Genomic DNA, 27523 nt, shown 5'->3' with positions numbered 1-27523 from the left:
TGGTCAGTCTCTAACTTTAGCCATTCTAGATGTGTAGTGATAACTCACTGCACTTTTAGTTGCCTTTCCTGATAATTAATGATGCTGAGCACCTTTTCATATGATAATTTGCCATCTTTATGTGTGCTCTGACCAAGTGTCTTAAAATCTTTTGCACGCATGTATTGGGTGTTTTCTTATTTTTGAGTTTTAAGAGCTCTTTCTATATTTTGGCACAAATCCCTTATTAGATATGCAAATTGCAAAAACGTCTTCCCCATATGTGGCTTGTCTTTTCATTCTCTCAACAGCATCTTTCTTTTTTTTTTTTTAATATATTTTTTTATTTATTTCTAGGAGAGAGAGAGAGACAGCACGAGCAGGGGAGGGTCAGAGACAGAGGGAGACACAGACTCTGAAACAGGCTCCAGGCTCTGAGCTGGCAGTCAGCACAGAGCCCGACGCTGGGCTCGAACCCACGAACCACGAGATCATGACCTAAGCGAAAGTCGGACGCTTAACCGACTAAGCCACCCAGGCGCCCCTCAACAGCATCTTTCAAAAGCAAAAAATTTTTTTCAGTGTTTTTTTTTCCTGTCTGTGTTTCATTATAGATAACTTCTATTAGAATGTCCTTAAGATGATGAATCTTTTCTTCTATAATGTCTAATCTACTGTGAAGCCCATCCAACATTATTTTCCACTTCAGATATAGTAGTTTTTGATGTGGGAAACAAACCAAAAGAACAAATTAAATTTCCTTACAACTTACAGTCCATTGACAAGTCTTTGAAACAGGCAGAGTGATCTTCCTCTAGGAGCTCAGCTGCTTTGATGATGACACTTTGCTAAGAGCAAAAGTGAATCTTCGCTTAACATTATCCTGACATGCCCCCTCACAGGATCCTATAAGTCTACTTTAACATAAATTCCTTTTGAAACTTCTTTATTGCTAACACACACACACACACACACACACACACACACACACACACACACGATATATGTTGAGTCAGACTTCAAGCTTATAGCCCCCTGATTCACATCTGAAGGGTCTCATGACTGAGTTTTTACTAAGCAGTAATAAATGATCTTTTCCTAACAGGAAGTAGCTTCTCAAATTCCTGGAAACCTTGTTTCAAAAATATCTTAGAGACTTACACTATTCCTATCCCCTTCCTCCAACCTGAAGGTGTATAATCAGTCACTCTTGACACCCCCAGTGCAGCTCTGCCCATAGGTCCTGTCCTAGTGCTTTAATAAAACCACCTTTTTGCACCAAAGACTTCTCAAGAATTCTTTGAAGCTTTTCACTTCAAATTCTTTGGAATTCTCCAAATTCTTTGGAGGCATTGGCTCTAAACCCCAACATTTTCCACATCAGTTTTCATCTCTAGAAGTTCGATGTGGGTCTTTTTCTTTCATGATCTGCTTAATATTCTAAGTATTTTCTCTTGTTTCTTGAACATACGGAATACAATTATACTAACTGCTTTCATGCTTTGTCTGCTAATTTTGTCCTCTGTATCATTTCTGGGTTAGTTTTGATTGATTATTTCCCCATTTCCTTGGATGACTGGTAATTTTTTATTTTATGCCAGACATTGTGAATTCACCTCACTGGATGCTGGATATTTTTGTATACCTATAAATATTATTAGGCTTTGTTCTAAGACACAACTACATTACTTAAATATTCTTGATCTGTTCAGGTCTTGGCTTTTAACATTTGTTAGACCAGAGCAGTGTTTATGCTAGGGCTGATTCTTGCTAACTTTTGCTCTCTCTCCACTTTTAACAAGTATATGGAGCCCTAAATAATATGTTACTTAGTTTTGCTTGAGCTTTGCTTTGAGTAACTATGTCACTTGGTTTTGAGTTCTTGAGTATTATAAACATAATAAATACACCTTGTGCATTCCTCCTGAGTTTTTATTAGATTTTGCTAAACATTATATTTTTAAGATTCAGGTATGCTACTGCTTATAAATAACTGAAGTTTATTCATTTTTACCAAGAACACCCCATGGGGTAAATGTACCACAACATCTTTACCTATTTTCCCAATGATGGAGATTTGTGTTGTCTCAGATTTTTAAGAAACAATGTTTCTGAACATGTTTCATAACGAATCTTTGCAGGAGAGTCTAGGGATTCTAGGATTTTAGGAGTAGGACTGCTGGATTTTATACTGTCCCATCACATTACTTGCCACTTGATGTTATAAGACATCTTAAATTTTGTGAGCTACTGAGTACATAAAAGGATCTTCTTGCAGTGTTATATTTATTTCTTTCATAAAAATGAGGCAGAGCATCTCTTCCTATGTTGTTGACCATTCGTGTTTCCTCTTCTCTGTAATGTCTACTCATGTGTTTTTCCTATTGATTTCACTAGGCATTTTTACCATTATCTTATTGCTTTGCTGAATTTTAAAAAATACGTATACTGGGAATTTATACTTTAATGATTATATGTTTTGGAAATATCTTCTCTGAACTAGTACCTTGTCTTTTCTCATGCTATCTTTGCCAAACAAAGATTCTTAATTATTATGGTCAAACACATCAAACTTTTAAGGTTAGCCTTTTTGGTAACTGCATTAACAAACCCTTTACTATCAAAGGACATAGGGGTTTTCCTAGATTCTCTTCTAAAAGTTTTGCCCTTCACAGTGAAGTCAACAATTTATCTGGAGTTTATGTGTGGTGTAAGGAAAAGAACCACTATCATTTTACCCATACAAATAATCAAATATCCAAGAACCACTTATTTCCCCAGGACCATGCAATGCCACCTTTGTTCATTACCAGATTCCCGGATATGTGGGCCTCCGTTTATTTAGTTCCATCAATTTGTCTGTCCTGCATCAAACTATACCATTCCAATTATTTTCTGGATTAATCTCAGCAAAGTTTTGTCAATTTTTTGTGTCTCTTCAAAGAACCAACTTTTGACATAAATGATCTTGCCTTTGTGTACATTTTCTAATATTTCTGCTTTTATCTTTATATCTTCTTTCTACTTTTTAAAGATTTATTCAGTTGTTTTTTGCTATCTTGAGTGCTTACTTCATTATTTTTTAATCTTTCCTATTTACTAATAGAACCATTTAATATTTTAAATTGTCATCAAATCAGTATCTTAGCTTCATTCTACAAGTTTTGATATATGGTATTTTTAACCATCTAATAGGCCTAAATGTTTTCTGATCTATGACCCATAAGTTATTCATAATATTGTATACTTGAGCCAACTCACACCAGCTCCAGTGAGCAATTATTAAATTTTCAGGAATTTTGAGAGTGAGTTCTTAAACACAGCTATTATTAAAATTAGAGGCACCTGGGTGGCTTAGTCCATTAAGCATCCGACTTCAGCTCATGTCATGATCTCGTCTGTGAGTTCAAGGCCTGCGTTGGGCTCTGTGCAGACAGCTCAGAGCCTGGAGCCTCCTTCAGATTCTGTGTCTCCTTCTCTCTCTGCCTCTCTCTGACTCATTCTCTCTCTCTCAAAAATAAATAAACACTAAAACATTTTTAAAATAAAATTATATAAATTTAAAGCTAAATGAATTACATTTAAAGCAAAGGTAATAAATATCAGATACGTTAGTTTCTATTTTTATCCCACTTTACTATTATCCATGTTCTCAAGGTCATTTACTTTTATTCTGTTAGGCTCATGAAAATATTATATAATGATATGCCACTGTGCATCTATTCCCAGGTGACATTCAGCGACCTCAGGTTGGTAGCCTGAAATCAGTTATGTAGGAAGTATTTGTACCATAGAAATTAGTAACCTCTATAAATCAGGATGTTTCTTCTAGAGAGCAAGTTGTTAAATATTTACACATTTTATAATTATTTTCTAGTATATAATATTTTATAACTTAAAGGAGCTTTAAAATGCTGTATAATATACTGAGGTAAATGGTGGGTTTGGTGTCCACCCAATCCATTAGTGGGTCTTTAACAAATAGATATGATAAGGAGCACATAGTGGTTCAACTTCAGGGTCAAGAGAACACACAGAGAAGACCCACTTAAACATCCACTCAGGTGAAAATGCCTGTGACCTCATGTAGGAATTCTGTTTATACTCCATGGGCTCATGCTGCCTCCCCAGCTACAAAGCAGAGACTTTTTTCTACTATTTTTCCAAAACACCACCCACAAAGTTCTAATAATAACATCATTTTTGAATAGTGCTTGATCGATTACAAAGCATTTTTATGTACAGTATCACTTACCACTAGCAAAGACCCCATGAGGTAGGTAGTATCAGAAGACTGCCTCTCATTTTGGGTCCGAGATGTATAGACCATTTTATTTTCTCATAGCTTTTGTCAATTTAGACTCTGATTCTGTCCTGCTCCACTTTTCTAATTTCCAGACCAAGCAGTTGTGATCTTTTTGTCGCTCCTCATCTAGAAAACCCTCCATCTCTTTAATGATTTTCAGCTGCCGTAAAGTTACTTTTTAAAAAAGCTTATTTATACACTGGGAGAAAAGAAAAGAAAAACCCTGCTTTTAACAAAAAATCTGTCAAAACTGGCAAGCTAGTTTGTTTTCTGGTGAAGACAGTCATTGAAAGAGTCAGTAAAATGAGAAATTGATTTTTTTTAAATTCTTTTCTCACTGCAGTAGAAAATTATCATTAGGGCAACAACCATTTCATGAATTTGTGTTTACCTCACTGGGAAAGGTCTGTATCTACCAGGCAAAGTGCATTAAAGTCAATGGAAGGCTAAAGTACATTGAGTCTAGGTGGTTCTTCAAGCACTTTCACCGTAAAATCTTCAGGAAGACCCATGGAACAAATTCTACAGTCTGGCTATGACTTGAGTTTTGTCTCATCTCTCTCCTCCTGTTCACTGCCAAATGTCTCCTAAGAACAGTTATACTGTCTGGCTGCCTCCTATCTACTTAGTCCTCTATCCCTTGACACGAGGCACCATCATCTATTGACATGTGCTCTCTAGCATGTCACAGTGATGCCTAGCCATCAACTTTCATGACATCCTCAGGCTCTAGCACCCATGTGCATATGGTCTCCACATCTACCCTTTTAGTCCAACTTCCTTCCCAATTTCTATATACCCATTTCATTCTGTCTGACATTTAGATATCTCAACCTGGAAATCACAGTGTCACTCCAATCTCAACATCTAAAAGGGAAATAATATTAACTAAATAACTTTATTTCATGTGCATGCTAAATAACATAATAAAACATAAGATTACTGCCTTTGCCTGTGACCCCTAGACCTATTTTCTCTTTCTATTAACAGAATCACCATCTTCCAAGATAGAAATTTGTTGACCACAGAGATTCTTTTCTCTCCCAACCCCATATTCTAACCAATCACCAAATCATGCCAAATGAATCTATAAAACTCCTAACCATCCATCATCCATCCATCCATCCATCATCCATCCATCTGTCCTTTTCTATTCACATTTAAATGTCTCCAATACCACTTGTCACTATTTTTTCCCCTCATGGTTGATTTGATTTGCTTTGACAAATCAAATCATATTTGATTTGCTTTGACAATTTTACAGCAAGAGTAATGGAATTTTTAAAAAGGTAAAAAGAGTCAACCTCACACAGTTAACATTCCCTTCCAGTATGGGCCTGGTGTACATAACTTTACACAATTTAATTATAGCAAACATAATTTTAAAGACTATTTTCTTTGATTATTAGAATACTATACATATCTATTCATATCAATCATAGCTATTTTTAAAATAAAACATCATATTTCATCTAAATGATGTATTAACTATTTCCCTATTATGAAACTACTGGTTGTTTCTAGTGTTACATGTTTAGAAAGAATGCTTCACCGAGCATTCCATGCTCATGGGATATTTTTCTCCCTTTGAATTATTCCAAATAAACATTTCTAAGAGAGTGAAGTCCAAACGTTTACATTAATGTGTTTTTTTCATACCATCTATTGCTACATTACTTTCCCAAAGAGTCAACAACAATTTTCATAACATGACTTTCCCACTTTCACCACAATCTCCCAAGAAATCAGCACCATTTTGGGTAAGTGTGCAGTCTAATGACCAGTAGTACATTTATAAGGCTGTGCAAGCATCACCATAATCCAGCATTTAGTACATTTCCAATATCCTCCAAAAATGTATTCATTCACCAGCTGGACATTTGGGTGGTCTCCAGGTTTTCCGTCATGATGAAAAATGCTACCATGAACATTTGCATACATTTTTTGTGTGTGAACATACACTTTCATATACCATAGGTAGATACCTAGGAGTGAAATTTCTCAGTTGCATGGGAAATTTATGTTTAGCTTTTTAGAAACTGCCCAATTATTTTAAAAGTGGCCACACCATTTGATGGAGCACCTGGGTGGCTAGGTAGGCCAAGTGTCTGACTCTTGATCTCAGGTCAAGTCATGATCTCAAAGTTCATGGGTGCAAGCCTGCATCCAGATCTGCACTGATGCAGAGGGAGAGAGAGAATCTGAAGCAGGCTCCACGCTCAGCATGGAGTGCAATACAGGCCTTGATCTCATGACTGTGAGATCATGACTTGAACCAAAATCAAGAACTGAATGCTTAACCAACTGAGCCACCTAGGCATCCTATATCCATCAAAACTGTCCTTCACATATATAAAATAAAGATGTTCCCAATAAACAAAGACTGGGAGGACTGGCTGCTAGCACACATGCTTTTCAAGACATACTAAATGAAGTCCTTCAGAAAGGAAATGATATAGGATTCCTGGATACAGGATTCTTCATTAAATTTGGTTGAACAATGAATATGTCATTTCATTACTTCTGGCCTCCATTGTTTCAATGAGAATTCTAACTTTAATTGTGTCAATGAGTGTATTAGTAATTTTCTCTTGTAACTTCCATGATTTTCACTTTTTTTAATTTTTATTTTGTCTTTTGTCACATTCATTTTTCTTCATCATTTTTTTCTCTTTTCTCTCTGTTCAGATTAGGTAATTTCTCTTCACCTATCTTCAAATTCACTTACTTTTTCTTCTGCCATCTTAAATCTGCTGCTTAGTCCCTCCAGTAACTTTTTTATTTCAGTTATACTTTTCAACTCCAGGATTCTGATTTAATTCTGTTTTATAATTCCTGGCTCTTTACTTGTTGAGTCATTGTTGTCATACTATCCTTTAATTCTTTAAATATAGCTCTGTTTACTTCTTTGAACATGTCTATACCTACTTTGAAGTCTTGGTCTGCTAAACCCAGTACCTAGAGACACTGAGAGGAAGTTTCTACCAACTGTTCATTGTTTTTTTCCTGAGTATGGATCACACTTTACCATTTCTTTGTATGCCTCATCATGTTCTGTTGAAAATAGCACATTATAGATAATATAATCAGAGTAGGTTATTGTTGATTGTTTGTTTAGTAACTTGCCTCAGGTAAATCTTTGAAATCTATCTTCCTCGCTGTATATACTCATGATGTCTCAGATGAGTTTTGTTTCTTAACTATCATTATTCTTGTTTTTATTTTTAAGCCTGGACTCTTAGTGTTCACTCTTGTGTCTACACAGTTTTGGCAGTTAGTCAGAGAATGGGATCAAACACTTCAAGCCCATAAAGCTTCCATCCTCTGCCAATGAACCTATATGTAAGTAGGAGGGCTAAGTGAAATAAATCAGTCAGACAAAGACATATAACATACATTTTCACTCATATATGAAGTTTGAGAAACTTAACAGAAGACCGTAGGAGAAGGGAAGGGAAAAAATAGTTATAAACAGAGAGGGAGGGAGGCAAACCATAAAAGACTGTTAAATACAGAGAACAAACTGAGGGTTTATGGGGGTGGGGGAGAGGGGGAAATGGGCGATGAGCATTGAGGAGGGCACTTGTTGAGATGAGCACTGGGTGTATGTAAGCAATGAACTATGGGAATCTACCTCCAAAACCCCCAAAACCAAGAGCACACTGTACATATTGTGTGTTAGCCAATTTAACAATAAATTACATTTTTAAAAATTCAAGCTATTTTAAATCTGCCTAGTATTTGTTTTCTGCTGGGGCTTTTAGTGTCTTCTCTGCATGTGCAAACAGCCTCAAGGTTGTCCAGAAGTATGTGGGTAGGTTGGGCCCTCTCTGGTCTTTGCTGCATCTCAGTTGGGAACATTTTGCACTAATCACAACTGGAACCTCAAGCTCTCGTACTAGACATAGTGGCCTTCCCCGTTTAACCTACCACAGAGATTGTCACTTGCACTAACAACGCTGGTAGGTGTGGGCATCATGAGCAGCACCAAATCAAGTGAACCCCCTCTGACTGCAGCTATAAACCTGCTGGTCCTCATAGCCTGCCTTCCAGGGCAGAATCTCCATGTGAACTGAGCAGCAGGGGGAAGGGGGATATAGCAGGTGCCCCAAGCAAAGAGACCACACACTGCCACTGTTGTTACCTGAAGTTCTGTGGCGGGTTTTATGTATAAATGTTTCTCAGACTATTATATAACTTAGGTCAATTTCTAGAGTACTGAAATTGTTATTTCCACCAATTTCATCAAGCTTTAGAGTTACTTTCTAGGGAGAAGATGTGACAACTTCCTCATTTAAGCATTGCTAGTCCATATTTTAAATTTCTTATTATTTTTTCATTTACCATTTTTAATTATTAGAAATTCAAACATGTTCTTGTTTGTTTATATTTCCCACCGAATTTTCCATTCTTCTGTTTTTCTCCCACTCATCTTGATATTTCTCTCATTTCTGTGAATGTATTAGATGTTAAACTTTTGCCTATAAATTTGATGTATTAACCTCAATTATTTTTCTTATATTGTTTTTATAGTTTTTCCTCAGAAGCTTTTAAATCGAGCTCTAGAGTGTTTCCCGGTGCTTCAAGCCTGAGAAAATTGCCCAGTTACACTCTACTAAATCCAGTTATAGTGGCTTCTCAACTAACCCTCCCATCTCCCAGCCTACTCTATACACAGTAATTTTCTTGAGTAAACAAGCCATTCATTTAGTGTTTAATGAATTAAATTATTTTAACAGAAAATTAATGCTAACAGGAGACCATATTAATGAGATCCAAATTAACATAATGTAGTTTTATTATATTTATTGTACTATCTTTAGCTTCTGACAAAGTAACATGAAGAGGTTCTGGCAGAACACTTATTAATAAACTAATTTTTAATCTGGCACCAATAATAACATATCACAAAATGCTAAATTATTTCAAGAATTTGGAATAAATATGCTCTGTCCTCTGTCCATCTCTTCCATCTCAATTACCCTTGAAATGGCTTCCTTCATGGTTGGCAAGCTTTAATCCAGGCTTTGTCCAAAACAACTGCTAAATAAGTACAGCCTGAAATTGGAGTCTAGACAAGGCACATGAGCTCAAAAGTAAACCTGGTCCCCAGAATGCAGTCAAGGCATGCCAAGGTAGCCATATGGACAGGACTGGCTGAGGGATATAGGCTGGAAAAGATCACCTTCTATAATTGGTGCTCATATGAATCTAACCACTAATAGGGCTTGTTATCTCAAGTAATCTTCCCATGCTTTTTTTTTTTTTTTAATGTTTTATTTATTTCTAGGAGAGAGAGAGAGACAGCGTGAGCAGGAGAGGGTCAGAGAGACAGGGAGTCACAGACTGAAACAGGCTCCAGACTCTGAGCTGGCAGTCAGCACAGAGCCCGACGCAGGGCTCGAATCCACAAACCGCGAGATCATGACCTGAGCGAAAGTCGGACGCTTAACCGACTAAGCCACCCGGGCGCCCCTCAAGTAATCTTCCCATAACAAACCCATGCCAACATGTGAGTTATAGGTAGCCAGTTGTTGAGAGTCCAACATCTCTACAAAAGCATACTGATAAAAGATAACATAGAAACAGCTTGTACAAATAGTGGGTCAGCAGGAAGCTCAGAGAAAGGAAAAGAATAGTATGGCCTGTCTTATGATACAATCCAAGACTGAAAGAAATTGCCTATTGTAGCTGAATTGTCTAGTCTTGATAAAGATATAAGCATTAATAGGCACAGAGAATCCATCTAGTTCTCTACTCTGATCTTAAATTCTATGTAGGGTAATACCACCCAATATATATATTAAGAAGCAACAAGATAAGAAGCTTGAGAACAGTCATTACAATGTATTACATAATTGTGTGTGTGTGTGTGTTTATATGTACATGCAAGTGTGCGTGTGTGGATACAGTATACATGTACAATATATGTGTATGTATATATATGATGAGACATTGCTACCTACATTTCACATATGAATATAATGGAGGCTTAGTTATAAATGTTACTCTGGTCCACTGGCTCCAGAACTTATGCATTTTCCACCATGACAACTTTTAAAATCTTCATCAGGTATTTTGAAACCAAGAAGAAAGCTCCATGAATATCCCATAATAGGAACTCTTATCCTTTTCTCTAAGTAATCCTTTGGCTTTCTGGATAAAATCCTTTTCATGAATGGGGTAACATATACTATAGCCACTCAGATAAGGCCACTCAGGACTCTTCTCCATCCAGGCAGACAGTGCTTACAGCAAATCTAGACCAGGTGGAAACAGGCAGGGAGTCTAATCCATGTCTTATTCTACACGTTGACCGTGTTGGGCTGGTATGCCAGGGACCTGACTGCACAAAAGAAAGCTGAGTTTTAGAGATATCATCACTGCAGGAACTACAACTAGTGCAAAGGACTCCTCAGTCCATGAATGAGTCACAGAAGAAATAACAACAAAAATGAATCATCCTTTATCATACCATAGCTATATGAAGAAAATCACCAGCATGAGAAAAAAAAAAAAAAAAAAAAAGCCAGGGTTTGGCTTTCTAAATGATTGAGTAAGAATGACTGTGTGTCTGCCCCAGGGGAATCAGGTCCTTAATACAGGGGAATTTTCTTCAATATAAAAATCTCTCAGCTTTCTAGCTATAAATACTCCCTCTGTTAGAAATAGCATAATCTGAAACCAGGTTCCCCTTCTCTCCAATTATTTTCAAATTGCGCAAAGTCCATTGATACTGTCAAAGCGAAGCAGAAATGGGGCCAGCTTTCCAGTGACTCAAACAAAGGATGCCAGGAAACTTCCTGAGCTTTTCCCCCCATGCCAGAATTATTCCCTTTACTCCAACATCCTCTTCCATTTCCCATTTAGCTCTAGAGTGAAGACTGTTTGGGGACACAGTAAAGAACTCAAAATTTCGAGGTCAGATGGGGGAGCAAAGGCAAATGGGAACCCGTATGTGTGGACAGATGCATGTGCAAATGTGTAGAAGTCTGGTGTGCAGGTTGGAGAGGAGGTACAGTTCAAAAGAAGAGGTCTAAAACAAAGTTCATATTAACCACAAAGAAAATCTCAGGAATCAGTAAGGCAAGAATTAGAGAACTGGTCTAGGGGTCAGGAAATCTGATCTTCAGTTCCACCAGCCATAAGACTTTGAATAAGTACATCGCTCCCGACCTCTGTCCTACTTTTCCATAAAATTCTCAACATCCACATAAGGTTGTTGAGAACAGAATTAAGTAACAGACAGGAAAAGGATGTGAAAAGTAATAAAAGTTTCATTATTGCAAGATAGGCTGAGAACTGTTTAAAAATTCAGATGAAATTAAAATAAACTAAGCACAGCAATGCAAGCCAGCTTTATCGTAATCAGCTATCACCTGGGAAATCCACCTCCTGATCACGGGATAAATATTTAGAAGTAACACATCTGAAAGTGCTGCCTCCAAGACATAATAAATGATCAAAATGATTAATGTGGAGTAGATTCCATGAAAACAAAAGACCTATAAGCCCTCTACACAAATATTTCTGTTGAATATATGAATTTCAGCAGGGAAGCAGTGCCCATGTTCTAGTAGAGTGAAAACCAAGACAATCCGATTCTTACTCTAGAAGGAAACCAAAATAAAATGGAAGCTATGCTTTACATTGTGCTGCCTGCTCAATATTAGACTTGACAACATTCAATAAAGCAAGAAAATGTCCTTCACTGCAATGGCAGCGCTGCCTAACTAGCTGCGTGTGTCTCTATCATGCCCTGGAGACTGACATGCTTAGCAGGATGAAAATAAGAGATGGTCAATGCACGTCCTTAGGTTTGAGCTACAATGAGCAGAGAAACAGAATAAGTATGGCCAGGTGTCCAATAGGAAATGAAAACTAGGTAGCTCTGTTTCTTTCCTTTTTTTTTTTTTTCTTTTTTAAAAGAATGGTATTACTGGAAAAGGTAGCTTTTCCAGGAATGAGCTGGATCAAACAATGACACTTTCACATCCTCTGTCAGTGCCCCTGTGATCATGGACCAGCCCACCAGTGGTAAAAGAAAATGTAGTTTGTGCCAAGCTTTGTGTTTTTTCAATGCACCTGCCCCCACACAAAGGCCATACCCTACTAAAGTCAGGACTCTTACAGATGTTAGCTTGTGCTGTGGGTGAATTTTTTGATGAACGTCCAATATGTTTATGAAGAAAAATAAAGGTAAAATACACCAAGTCTTCATTCTGCGATCATAAATACACATAAAGGGGCACCTGAGTGGCTCAGCTGGTTAAGCTCAGCTAGATTTTAGCTCAAGTCATGATCTCACTATTCATGAAATTAAGCCCCATGTTGGGCTCTGTGCTGACAGTGCACAGAGCCTGCTTCTCATTCTTCCTCTCCCTCTCTCTCTCTGCCCCTCCCCCACTTGTGCTTGCTCTCTCTCAAAACAAATAATAAAAATAAACTTAAAAAATAAAAAGGGAAATACACATCAAAACCAGTCTTTGAATTTTCTTATTATTAGCTATGAGCTGAGATTTGCTGCCCTGCTGGGAAATATACAAACAAACCCAATATTAGAACCAATCCATTTGGGTATTTAAATATTGCATTGATTTTGGCATTTAGGTAGCCAGTTACAACAGTGCTGCCTTCTAGGGCACATCCTCCAAAATATGGACTGAACCAAGCCAGAGACATCATATGCCCTAGTGCCTCTTAAAATGAGGCTATTAATAAAGGTTTGTTTTGATGTTAAGAAACAAAAACAAAAAGAGCTGCAAACTAACTGGAATGTAGAGTATGTTATATGTAGCTCTTCAGGCAACTGAAAACAGCCAGAGTGCCCAGATGCTGTGAAAACCACTGGGTGACCAGGAGAGCCTGTAGGTGTCACAATACCTGTGCCTGGAGAAATCTCCATCCTACCTGAGAAATCTTTGGTAATTACCTGAAGAATCACTTATTCTGTTTTCCACTCTCACATTTTACTGTTTAATTTTTATAAGAGGTACTTTGTAACTGGCTCAATTTACTTTCAAAGCTTCTAAGTGCTTTCTCTTCCCCAGCCCCCACTATTTCTTCCCTGCCATTGCAGAAAAGCTGCTGTGTTGTAAACACATGGCCCCACTCTGTATATCCAGCTGCCTGGGAAAATACTCAGCTTATTTATATTTAATGTGTCTTTCCTGCTGATCCTTCAGGGTGCACATCTCCCCTACCACATCTAATAAGCATGATGGATTATATTCAATTTAGCTAATGCCAACCTGTAACTAATTATATAGCAGCACCCCCAAATCAGGCTCGAGCTACAGCCTTGTCAAAGGACCCTTTATAAACAGGCTGTTTCTGGAGGTTTACACACCAAGTATGGGTGAATACATTTGTAAATATGAGAAGACGGTATAAAGACTAAGCTGTCAACACTAAGAAGGAGCTTTGAGTCCTCACTACTGAGGGAGGGAAGACCGTGTATCCTTAAACAAATGGAGAAGAGTGAATATTACAACACTCCAGAGGGGCCAGCTGGTCGGTAGCTCACGTTATACTAAGCGTTATACTAAGCATTATACTAGGGGCATCTGGTAGCTAGCAGCGTGCTCACAGGTCAAGAAAAGACTCCCAGTAACCTGGACAAGCTACTGTCTCACCATTCCAAGTATGCCTTGGGCAAGACACCCCCTCTGGACCCTAGGTCCTCCATCAGGAAGACAGAAGTGGTAGCAGAGCTTGGTGGAAAGAACATGGACTCAGCAATAAGACAAGTCTGGTTTCTAAACCTCAGGATGGGGCTCTATGAAAGAGTAAGTTATTTAAGCTTTCTAAACTTTGGCTTCCTCATCAGCCAAACCAAAAAAATGACAACTACCTTGCACAGTTGTGGGGATTCTGTGATAAATGTTCGTGAAGCACTGACACAGTGGGAATACATTTTAGGAATTCAATAAATGACAACTGTTATTGGACCCAAGAGTGATATTCCATCCATTCTGATGGTGAGAATCAAAAATGACACTTCATATGGAAAAAATGTACGCTGCTAAAGCCTTACAATATGGAGTTCCTGGAGCTTCTTCAGAACTCCACAATAACCTAGACAATATATACTTTGTTATACCAACAGAGATTATGGGAAAACAGGTAAGATAACCATGTGGGATGCTCCCCAAAGGCCCTTCCTTTGGTCCCTACTGGAGAAGGGGATATAAAATTAATCCCCTACACTGGAGTTAAGGTCGAGGATGTGTATACCTCCATCAGAAGGGTACCTCAAATTCAAAGCCTCTACAATCCTACCTTTCTTTTTTTTTTTTTAATTTATTTAAATCTTTTGAGAGAGAGAGAGAAAATGAATGAGCGAGAAGGGGAAGGGCGGAGAGAGAGGGAGATAAAGAATCCTAAGCAGGCTCTAGGCCATCAATGCAGAGCCCAACATGGGCCTTTAACTCATGAACTATGAGATCATGATCTGAGCTGAAATCAAGCTGGTCGCCCAACCAACCGAGCCACCAAGGCGCCCCCACAATCCCACCTTTCAAGCCTCATCTCCCACTTGCTGCCTCCCACACTATGTTCCAGTCCCTACAGGGCAGCTCCTTGCACCCTGACCTACCTCCAGGCCTTGGCTATGCTACTCGTTCATGCTGGAGGGTCCCTCTTCACGCCTGTCTCCTGATCCTAGTTTTCCTCTGCTTAAAACTTCCTACACTTTGGCACTCCTAACTCCTCTTAGAAAAGGATCAGCTTCAGGACATGTTTCTTCAGGTGACCCTCAACAAACCCAAGGCAGTCCTTTAAAATAACCATCTTTTATACCGGGATCCTTCTCTTTCCACCTGTGTTTCCTCTGAAAAGTTGTAAAATGTAAACCTTTTTATATGTTTTCCACATTTTAAACTCCACTTTGTAAACTGTGGCTCAAGGCAGACTATTATCAATATTAGCACAGCCATGTCAACAATTACCAAAAATATGCTAAGCCCCACCCAAACCACCCAGAGACGTTATAACACTGAAGTCCTGAATCATTCCAGCTGTGGCAGTCAGGAGACTCTGGTCACAGTGTCATGTGTCAAAACAAGCCTACTCCCTCCAGGTATGGCCCATCAGCTCCTCCATGAAGTCTCCCATCATGTCCATTTAACAACCCCTCCCTTGGGTTCTCAGAGCACTCTGCAAACACTTGGGCATCCCTGCATTCACTAACCTAACCTGTCAGGTGTATTTAGAATATGTAAGAAGTTGGGGCAGGGGGAACACCAAAGTTTCAAGTCCTTCCTAATACTGCCACTCTAAGCCTCAATCTCATCTCTTATAAAATGGAAGTAAGTCTTCTTCATTGAATTGTGAAAATAAAACAAAATTAGATAAGCATCAAGCTCTTAGCCAGCACATGCCCCACATGTATTGAGTGCCCAATAAACAGGAGCTATTTTCATGGTATAATTATCATCACCACTACAGTATAAAGAGATGTATGTCACAGAGCAATGCATGAAGAGCAAAGGGAACAACACTTTGTTCTGGTTTGTTTGCATACCTTGCCTCTCTGGAGCATAGTAAATGTGATTCAAAAAAAATTTTTATTTTACAAATAGTTTATTGTCAAATTAGTTTCCACATAAAACCCAGTGCTCATCCCCACAAGTGCCCTCCTCCATGCCCATCCCCCCTCCCCCCTCATCCATCAGTCCTCAGTTTTTGTCAGCATTCAAGAGTCTCTCATGGTTTGCCTCTCTCCCTTTCCCCCACCATTTCCCCCCTTCTTCTCCCTCTTGTTCCTCAGTTAAGTTCCTCCTAATCCTCCTATACGTGCACACATATGATATTTGTCCTTCTCTGCCTGACTTATTTCGCTCAGCATAACACCCTCAAGGTCCATCCATGTTGCTACACATGGCCAGGTTTCATTCTTTCTCATTGCCATGTGGTATTCCATTGTGAAATATACCACATCTTCTTGATCCATTTGTCCGTTGATGGACACTTAGGCTCTTTCCATGTTTTGGCTATTGTGGAGAGTGCTGCTATGAACATTGGACTTTAAATTAAAGACAATAACAAGAGATGAAGAAGGGCACTACATAATAATTACAGGGTCCATTCATCAGGAAGAACTAACTATCATAAATGTCTACGCACCGAATACGGAAGCACCTAAATATCTAAAACAATTAATCACAAACAGAAACAAGCTTATAGATAAGAATGTGATTCAAGGAGCAGTGTGAAGAAGAGGAGGCAAGAACAACCCCCGGACCGGCCAAAGCCCGCGCGCCGCTGCATCCCCGCGTCCAGCGCCCACGTCCCGCCGCCGTCGCCACCATGCCCAAGAGAAAGGCTGAAGGGGATGCTAAAGGAGATAAAGCCAAGATGAAGGATCAGCCACAGAGAAGATCTGCAAGGTTATCTGCTAAACCTGCTCCTCCAAAGCCACAGCCCAAACCTAAAAAGGCCCCTGCAAAGAAGGGAGAGAAGGTACCCAAAGGGAAAAAGGGGAAAGCTGATGCTGGCAAGGATGGGAATAACCCAGCAGAAAATGGAGATGCCAAAACAGACCAGGCACAGAAAGCTGAAGGTGCCGTAGACGCCAAGTGAAGTGTGTGCATTTTTGATAACTGTGTACTTCTGGTGACTGTACAGTTTGAAATACCATTTTTTATCAAGTTTTATAAAAATGCAGAAGTTTGTTTTACTTTTTTTTTAAGCTATGTTGTTAGCACACAGAACACTTCATTCTTGTTTTGGGGGAAGGGCATATGTCACTATTAGAATATCTCCGAAGCTAGATTGATACAAGGGGAAAAACACCATTCCCTTCTAGTTCTGAGAAACTTCCTCTTGGTTCCAGGAGGAGCGATTCCTTGATATTGACACACATTAGCCACATTGGCACAAATGCCTTGTGGTGTGGAAAATCTAAAATTCATTTTTTTATGTCCTTTTCTCCCTCTGCCTTCAACATAGACTTGACTCCCTTAAACCCAGAGACCTGTTGGAACCTGACCCCACGAAATGGTTCCCAGTATGTCAGGCAATCTGGACTTTACAGTGTCACCATGGAGATGGCATCCCTCAAAAGAGTTCCTTTTGTAGCTTGTGGAGCTTCAGATTGATAATTCTGCCATCTTCATTTCATTTCCTGAAAGTCAGGGTCGGCTCGTGAAAAGTTGTTAAACAACATGCTAAATGTGAAATGTCAACCCTCACTCTAAACTTCCCTGTTCAGAGCATCAAATGAAGACTTCATTGGGTTTTATAGTGGCTTTCTGATTTTGGTAGTCCATTGAAGAAGGGAGTTTGAAAGTTGTTGTATACTGTTAACGATTGTCTGCCCATGTCCTGCCTGAAATACCATGATTGCTTATGAAAAGTATCTTTAATAAAGCTGGATACAGTTTGGCTTGGGGGAAAAAAAAAAAAAGAATGTGATTCAAATTTGAGGGGAGACGGTGCAGGCTTTAAGAACCCAGAGAAGGCATGGCTGTGAGAGCAGAGGACAGCCCAATGAGCCAGTCAACCTCCAAAGCCATCCCAAGATCCAGGAAAACAGGGAACACGCAACTAAGGCCTAGAATATCAATGAGGCCACTAGCAGCCCATTAGGATAATTTCCAATGGTCTGAGCCTCCCCCAAATGTTAGCCAGGGATGGCCACAGAAGAGCCAGCTGAGGAGAATGTTAAAAATATGAGTTTTGGGAACTCAGAATCAACAGTCTGGGGTGGAGCCTGAGAATGTGTATTTTCTTTTTTTTTTTTTTTATAAATAGTTTATTGTCAAGTTGGCTTCCAACAATACCCAATGCTCATCCCCACAAGTGCCCTCCTCCATGCTCATCCTTCCCCCTCCCCCCCACATCCATCAGTCCAAGAATGTGTATTTTCAACAGGCAACCCAGGTGATTTTAATGTGCAGTCAGTTGTACCCAGAACCAGAAAGCAGAGTGAGCCCTCAGCATGGTTTTTCTGGTCTGGCCTTTAGACCTCTACACAAAATCTATGCAAAACCTCTCCTGCGATTGGGGGGGCCCGTTGCTTTTTTTTTTTTTTTTTTTAAATATTTTTATTTATTTCTAGGGGATAGAGAGAGAGACAGCGTGAGCAGGGGAGGGTCAGAGAGAGAGGGAGATACAGACTGAAACAGCCTCCAGGCTCTGAGCTGGCAGTCAGCACAGAGCCCGACGCGGGGCTCAAACCCACGAACCGTGAGATCATGACCTAAGCGAAACTCGGACGCTGAACCGACTAAGCCACCCAGGCGCCCCAGGGGGGCCTCTTGCTTTTAACCAAGGCTCCATGAAGGGCGGGGTGTGAATGGTCATCAGGTGGTTCAAGCCTACATGCTCAGGAATAAAGACGAGCTTCCCAACAGCAATACTTGCCAGGGCCAACTATCTTCATGAGGGAAGTAATCATAACTCTTTTAGATCATTTCCTGAGTGAACAGAAACAATAATAGCAGTACTAGTTCCTAAGTGTTAGCAATGTGTCAGGCACTGCACCCATCCATACATGTGACCTAATTTAATGCCCACGACACCCTGCAAGATAGACACTGCGCTCATTAAAGAACACCAATGTTAAGAGAGGATAACTAATGTGCCCAAGGTCACATAGCTAATCAGAGACAGAGTCAGACAGGCAACTGGTTATTTAATCATGAAAGTTATGCTGTTAGACCAAGTGACAATCCTGTCTGCCAGTTTCTGGCTCTCTCTTTCCTGTAGACCTGGATCAAAACCCTCAACCTGAAGAAATTTTATTTCCTCTAAAATTCCCAAAGCACTTAACACAGAGCTCTATTATTTGTGCTGTTCAATAAATGACTAGTGAATAAAGAGAGGCATGTTTCTGTCATCCTTTACTCAAAGAGCACAAAACACATTCATATTTACTCTCTCATCTGCTCTAGTGGTTGCTTTAAAAAACAAAACACTTTTATTGGAATAAGACATAAATAAGGGGTTCTGTAAAATATTTAAAATGACCTCATTCTTTTCTCTAAGTGTTGCTATGCTTTTTGCTGCTTTTTATATTCAAATAGAAGCTTTTCATTCATATACATCCCTTTCAAAGAACTCTGGTTATACAAAAATGTAACTTAAAAAGGTAAGATTCTTCTATCACCATTGCTTCCTACTCTTTGTTTCCTTTTTCTTTCTTTACATTTCCTTTTAATGAGGTTCCATCTCTCTTTCCTACATAGCCCCACATCCATCTCACAATCTGTTTACAGCACACCAAAATCTACATTCACTATATGCACCACTTCCGTTGGTCCATCTTTGGACCATTGGGAAGAAGACAGCCCACCTCTCTCGTCACCATCCGTGTCTCTAGGGAAGGCCAGGCCTTCAGAAACTCCACACTAGGCCCCCATCCCACAAGGCCATGGTCTGACAGTAGAGCACACATCCCTCTCTTGTTCCCCGAAGGTCATGAGAGACCAACTCCCTACCACTATTCTCACTATTACAATTATTTTGATTTGTTACTTTGCCTAATATGGAAACATGTAACAAATAACAAGGAGCATAAAAGTCAAAAGATTCCAAGCAGGCTAGTGGGAGAGATGATATTTGTAAGGGACTTTTCTTGATCATCTCCTATCTCTCTACAGGGGAGTTTCTCATTCAACCTAAGACAAATGTTTCCCCTATGCTCTAATTCAAATACATGCACAGTGACACTCATGTCATCAACTAATATGTACTGAGTACCATTCTTGCCTTCAAAAAGTTTCAGCATATTAAGAAGGTAACAGCACAGACACACACACAGAAACTATTACTTCTTAAAGGAAGGCTTAGTGTTGAGTTCTTACAGAGGCCTGTGCCATCAGACAGGCCAATGCTCTCTTGCCTCCTGACACCCTGAGATACTCCAGCTAATCCTCAAACCTTATAAGTCTTATCCACTGAGCTTTCCTGTGCTTGGAAAAATACACTAGACACCAACTCTCTGAGAAGGTTTAATCTCAAAGGCCTTTAGTATAGTTTCCACAGTCTTCAGACTCCCTTTTCTACATATGTGGCCATGGATGCTGTTGTTGGTTTGGGCTGGACAATTCCAATAGAAGCCACAAGCATCTAGACTAAATGGGGTCCCTAGGCTTCAGTGAACTCAAGGTTAAACAAGTCATCATTCAAATATTTCATAATTCTGGAACCTCAACTGGGAAGATGAGATTTGTTCTGCCTCTCACTAGCGATGTACTTTCCAATAATGGCACCATCCTCCATGTGTTTCGGACTCCATCAATAGTAAGGTGGAAATACACCCAAAACCTGCATTTATGGGTGGAATGGGGAGTTATTGTTTAATGGGTACAGAGTCTTAGTCTTACAGGGTGAATGGTAGGGTTGAGACCAAGACAATGGGAATGTCCTAACCCCACTGAACTGTACACTTAAAAATGGTTCAGGTGATAAATTTTATGTTCTGTGTATTTTGCCATGATTAAAAAATGTTTAATATTCTAAAATTGATGTTGGTGATGGTTGCACAACTCTGGAAATAATACTCAAACTCACTGAATTGCACACTTTAAATGGGTGAATTGTGTGGTATGTGAATTATATCTCAACTAACTTGTTATAAAAGAGAAAAAAGAAATCAAATAGGCATTTTAGAAACAAATCTATATTTTAAATTAACCAAACCTATATTTTAAATTAATCAGACAGATTTAACAGCAGACTGATTACAGCAGAAATAGGATTAGTGAATTCGAATATAGGTCAATAAAAATTAGTCAACCTGAATCATAGATGGAAAAGAGAATGAAGAACAGAGCAGAACACAAGAAACATATGAAATATGTTTATATAGCCGGAATCCTAGAAGGAGAGAATAGAGACAATGGAGAAGTATTGTATAAAAGAAATGAGCTAAGATTTTTCCAAAAATTATCAAAGCCATCAATCCACAAATTCAAGAGTCTCAGCAAATATGAAGCAAGATAAATGAGCAACAACAACAACAAAATCTGACCCAGGAACTTAACAGTCAAAATATTAAAAATTTTAAAAAGGAAGAAATTTTAAAAGACACAGAGGAAAAGTAAGACACATCACATTCAGGAGAACAACAGAAGAATGGCATCTGAATTCTCATCAATTGTAACAACATATTTAAATTGCTAAAAGGTTTAAAAAGAAAAAAGCAGACCTATGACTTTATACCTTGAGAAAATAATCCAGGGGCGCCTGGGTGGCTTAGTCGGTTAAGCGTCCGACTTTCGCTTAGGTCATGATCTCGCGGTTCGTGGGTTCGAGCCCCGCATCAGGCTCTGTGCTGCCAGCTCAGAGTCTGGAGCCTGTTTCAGTCTGTGACTCCCTCTCTCTCTGACCCTCCCCTGCTCACGCTGTCTCTCTCTCTCTCTCTCTCCTAGATATAAATAAAACATTAAAAAAAAAAAAAGAAAAGAATCCAAATAAAGATGCTTTCAAACAAATGATTTTAAAAGTTCATCATCAAAATAATAGCACTGGGAAAAAGAATAAAAGGAGATTCTCAGGCTGTAAGAAATTGATCCCCCCCCCCAAAAAACACAAAACTAAAATGAAGAGTGAAAAACATATTAATAAATATAAAAGAATATTGGCTATTTAAAACAATAATGATAACAAAGACCTGTGGGTTTATAACAAAAATAGCACAAAGAGCAAGAAGGAGGTTAAATAGAATTAAACTATTGTAAAGATATCTTATATAGTTTGAAAGGGGGTAAAAGTACTAACTGAAATAGATTCTTGCAAATCGAATTCAACAGCACATAAAAAGAATTATCCACCAAGATCAAGTGGGATTCATTCCTGGGTTACAGGGCTAGTTCAACATTCGCAAATCAATCAATGTGATACATCACATCAACAAAAAAAAAGATAAAAACCATATGATCCTGTCGATAGATGCAGAAAAAGCATTTGACAAAATACAGCATCCCTTCTTAATAAAGACTCTAGAGAAAGTTGGGATAGAAGGAACTTACTTAAACATCATAAAAGCCATCTATGACAAGCCTTCAGCTAACATCATCCTCAACGGGGAAAAACTGAGAGCTTTCCCCCTGAGATCAGGAACACGACAGGGATGTCCACTCTCACCACTGCTGAAATAGATTCAAATATGTGGAGAATGCAGCGGCACAATCTCTGGGGTGAGCACTAAAAGAATAATAAAAATATGTGCAACTAAAAAGCTAAATTAGGAAATTAAATGGAATAATAAAAGATACTTAATTCATACAAAGAAGCTTGGAAAAAAGGAAATAGGAATCAAAAAACAAGTATGAGAAAGAGAAAATAAATAGCAAGATGACAGACTAAAACCCAATGATAGCAACAACTATGATAAAAGTAAGCAGACTACATATTCCAATTACAAGACAACTGTTGATAGGCCATATTTTCAACAAATAAAAAAGACTCAATCCTTTGCTATTTATTTACAAGAGATATTTTTTTTTAACATGGCCACAAGACTACACATAAAATATCCTAAAGACTCCCCCCAAAAAAACTATTAGAACTGATAAATGAATTCAGTAAAGTTTCAGGATACAATATTAATATACTGAAATCTGTTAGGGTTTTTTTTACATACTAATAACAAAGTAGCAGAAAGCAAAATTAAGATAACAATTCCATTTACAACCACACCAAAAAGAATAAAATACCCAGGAACAAACTTAATCAAAAAGGTGAAAGACCTGTACTCTGAAAACTATAAAACTTTGATGAAAGAAATTAAAGATAACACAGACAAGTGGAAAAATATTCCACGCTCATGGATTGGAGGAATTGTTAAGATGTCCGTACTACCCAAAGTCATCTACGGATTCAACCCCTATCAAAATGCCAATAGCATTTTTCACAGAGCTGGACCAAATAATTTTAAAATTTGTATGGAACTACAAAAGACCCTGAATAGACAAAGAAATTTTGAGCAAGAACAACAAAGCTGGAGGCATCATGCCCTAGATTGGAAGATATATTACAAAACTATAATTTGATAATATAATCAAAACAGTATGGTACTGGTACAAAAACAGACACACAAATCAATGGAACACAATAGAAAGCCCCATATATAAACCCATGCTTATATGGTCAATTAATCTATGACAAAAAGGCAATAATATATAGTAGGAAAAAGACAGTATATGGTACTGGGAAAATTGGACAGCTACATGCAAAAGAATGTATGTAGACCACTTTCTTACACCATACACAAAAAAATAAATTCAATGCGGATCAAAGACCTAAGCAAGACAAGAAACCATAAAAGTCTTAGGAGAAAACACAGGCAATAATCTCTTTGACATCAACCTTAGCAACATTTTTCTAGATATGTCTCTTGAGGCAAGGGGAAAAAAAGAAAATATAAACTACTGGGACTACATCAAAAATAAAAAGCTTTTACATAGCAGAAGAAACCATTAATAAAATGAAAAGGCAACCTACTGAGTGGAGAAGATAAAGCAAATAATATATCCAATTAAGTGTTAATAGCTAAAATACATAAAGAACTTATACAACACTAAAAATAAATAAATAAATACTCCAAGTTAAAAAAATGAGCATAGAACCTAGACATGATTGCAAAGAAGATACACCAATGGCCAACAGACACATGAAAATATGCTCACCACTAATCATCAGGGAAATGCAAATCAAAACCACAATGAGATTATCACTTCACATCTGTCAGAATGGCTACTATCAAAAAGAAGTAACAAGTGTTGGCCAGGATATGGAGGAAAAGGAACATTCATGCACTGTTTGCAGAAATGCAAATTTGTGCATCCACTGCGGAAAACAATATGGAGGTTCCTCAAAAAACTAAATGTAGAAATATCCTGCAATGCAGTAATTCTACTATTGGGTATTTACCCAAAGAAAACAGAAACGTTAATTCCAAAAGTTATATGCATCCCTATGTTTATGGCAGCTTTATTTACAATAGCCAGAATATGAAAGCAACCCAAATGTCTGTCCACAGATAAATAAAGAAGACACTATAAGCACACACACACACACACACGCACACATGCACACACAATGGAGTATTACTCAGCCATTAAAAAAAAAAAAGATGAAATCTTGCCATTTGGGACAATATGGATGGAATGAGAGGGTATTATGCCAAGTGAAATATGTCAGACAAAGAAAGGCAAATACCCTATGATTTCACTTATATGTAGAACCTACAAAACAAAACAAATGAACAAACAAAAAAAGAGAAACAGACCTATAAATATAGGGAACAAACTGATGGTTGCCTGAGGGAAGGGGGTAGGGGTACAGGAAAAAATGGGTGAAGGGGAGTAGGAGGTATAGGCTTCCAGTCATGGAATGAATAAATCACAGGAATAAAAGGTATAACATAGGGAACATAGTCAATGGTATTGCAATAGCGTTGTACCAGTAGCTATACTTGTGAGCACAGCATACAGAGCCATGTGATCACTATGTTGTACACCTAAAACTAATGTAACATTGCTTGTCAACTATACTTCAATAAATAAGTAAGACAAAGGAAACTTAAAAGAAATGGCAAAAGGCATGCTATGCAAACACTGTCCGAAAGAAAGTTGGGTGTCTATATTAACATCAAAGTAGGCTTAAATGCAATAAGTCTTATTAAATAAAAACAGGAATATTTCATAACAACAAAAGAACTCATTCTATAGAAAGACAAAGCAATCCTACTGGTGTATACACCTAGTAATATGGCTCCAAAATATACAAAGCAAAAATTAATAGAAATAAAAATTCCATAATCAAAGTATATATACATACTTTATAATGGAATATATAATGGATTATATATGGAATATTATATATATAATGGAATATTACTCAGCCATCAAAAAGAATGGTATCTTGGGGCACCTGGGTGGCTCAGTCAGGTAAGTGTCTGACTTCAGCTTAGGTCAGCGTCTGACTTCAGCTCAGGTCATGAACTCGCGGCTTGTGAGTTCGAGCCCTGTGCTGACAGCTCAGAGCCTGGAGCCTGCTTCTGATTCTGTGTCTCCCTCTCTCTCTGTGCTCCTCCCCTGCTCGCACTCTGTCTCTTTGCCTCTCAAAAATGAATATATGTTTAAAAATTAAATAAAAAAAAGAATGAAATCTTGCCATTTGCAACTACATGGATGGAGCTAGAGTGTATTATGCTAAGTAACATGTCAATCAGAGGAAGACAAATGCCATAAGATTTCACTCATATGTAGAATTTAAGAAACAGATGAACACTTGGGAAGGAGTGAGGGAAGAGGAGAGAAGGAAACAAACCACAAGAGACTTGTAATTATAGAGAACAGACTGAGGGTTGATGGAGGGAGGTGGGTAGAGGATGGGCTAGATGGGTAATGGGTATTAAGGAGGGCACTTTTTGTGATGAGCACTGGGTGTTGTATGTAAGTGATGAATCACTGAATTCTACTCCTGAAACCAATATTGCACTGTATGTTGGCTAACTAAAATTTAAATTAAAAACAAAACCCCCTATCTACTTGACCTGATTAGCTTGTAGAGAATGAACACCAACCACTTCAAAATATATATTTTTGGCAATTTCATATAGAACATTTACCAAAATAGACCAGATACTGAACCATAAAGCAAGTCTCAACAAAATTCAAGGACTGAAATCATATAGTGTACTTTCTTACCACTAAGAAATTAATCTAGAAATCAGTAATAAAATGGTAAGTAGAAAAATTATCAAAAGATTGAAAATTAAGCAACACACTTTGAAACTGAAGAAATTACAGTGGAAATAAAATGTTTTGAACTGAATAATGAGATTATGACATATCAAATTTTCCAGGATGATCTTAAAAGCTCTTTAGAGATAAAATACCTTTAGGGTCACCTGGGGGCTCAGTCAAGCATTTGACTTTGGCTCAGGTCATGATCCTGCATTGGGCTCTGTGCTGACAGCTCAGAGCCTAGATCCTGCTTCAGATTCTGTGTCTCCCTCTCTCTCTGCCCCTCCTCCTCACCCTCCCCTCTTTTCTCTCTCTCAAAAATAAACAAACATTTAGAGAAAATTTAAATATCTTTAAATTCACATATTAAATCTTTGCTTGAATAACCAATAATTCCATCCCAATAAGCTGGGGGGGGGTGGGGGGGAGGAGTTACAAACCTTTATCTCTCCTTTTATTCTGAATGACAGGCTTGCTGGATAAAGGATTCTTGGCTGCATATTTTTCCTGTTCAGCACATTGAAGATGTCCTGCCATTCCTTTCTGGCCTGTCAGGTTTCAGTAGATAGGTCTGCTACTACCCTTACATGTCTAACTTTGTTAAAGCCCGTTTATCCGGGCTTTCAGAATTTTTAGTGGCTTTCAGAATTCTCTCTTTATCCTTGTATTTTGCCAGTTTCACTATGATACGTCGTGCAGAAGATCAGTTCAAGTTACGTCTGAAGGGAGTTCTCTGTGTCTCTTGGATTTCCCCAGATTGGGGAAGTTCTCAGCTATGATTTGTTCAAGTATACCTTCAGCACCTTTCTCTCTCTCTTCTGCTTCTGGAACTCCTGTGATATGGATATTGTATCATTTCATTGAATCATATAGTTTGTAATTCTCCCCTCATGATTCAGAATTTTTTTAATCTTTCTCTCAGCTTTCTCTTTTTCCATAATTTTATCTTCTATTTCACCTATTCTCCCCTTCACCACTTCAATCCACACTGTGACCACCTCCATTTTATTTTGCACCTCATTTATAGCATTTTTTTTTTTGCATTTTAGCAGTATTTTTTTCTTTTTCTTTATTTTTTACAAATAGTTTATTGTCAGGTTGGTTTTCATATAACACCCAGTGCTCATCCCCACAAGTGCCCTTCTTCATGCCCATCTCCCCCTCCCCCCCACATCCATCAGTCCTCAGTTTGTTCTCAGTATTCAGGAGTCTTTCATGGTTTGCCTCTCTCCCTCTCCCCCACTATTTCCCCCCTTCTTCTCCCCCTTGGTCCTCTGTTAAGTTCCTCCTAATCCTCCTATACATGCAAAGATATATTTGTCCTTCTCTGCCTGACTTATTTTGCTCAGCATAACACTCTCAAGGTCCATCCATGTTGCTACACATGGCCAGATTTCATTCTTTCTCATTGCCATGTAGTATTCCATTGTATAGATAAATCACATCTTTTTGATCCATTCGTCTGTTGATGGACACTTTGGCTCTTTCCATGTTTTGGCTTTTGTTGAGAGTGCTGCTTTGAACATTGGGGTCCATG

At 38.4% G+C, this 27523-nt stretch overlaps 2 protein-coding genes across 3 annotated transcripts in view; one reads left to right on the top strand and one right to left on the bottom strand.

The window, feature by feature from the left end:
* The window catches only part of KCNH1 (potassium voltage-gated channel subfamily H member 1), a 393338-nt gene that overhangs the window by 278501 nt on the left and 87314 nt on the right, over nucleotides 1-27523 (bottom strand). The window lies entirely within an intron of this gene.
* On the top strand, nucleotides 16494-17136 carry LOC120230520 (non-histone chromosomal protein HMG-17-like). The gene has a single exon (XM_039230122.1). The coding sequence runs from the start codon at nucleotides 16595-16597 to the stop codon at nucleotides 16865-16867; it is 273 nt and encodes a 90-aa protein (XP_039086053.1). The 5' UTR covers nucleotides 16494-16594; the 3' UTR covers nucleotides 16868-17136.

This window comes from Hyaena hyaena, unplaced genomic scaffold (assembly GCF_003009895.1).
Source record: "Hyaena hyaena isolate Hyena2069 unplaced genomic scaffold, ASM300989v1 scaffold_43, whole genome shotgun sequence".
In the NCBI taxonomy this organism is placed as follows: Eukaryota; Metazoa; Chordata; class Mammalia; order Carnivora; family Hyaenidae; genus Hyaena; species Hyaena hyaena.
Note: the sequence above shows the minus strand (reverse complement) of the source record. Positions and strands in the feature narration are given on the sequence as shown.

What these genes read in the sequence shown, in the direction of transcription:
- LOC120230520 (XM_039230122.1), top strand. Translation starts at nt 16,595, where the DNA reads ATGCCCAAGAGAAAGGCTGAAGGGGATGCTAAAGGAGATAAAGCCAAG.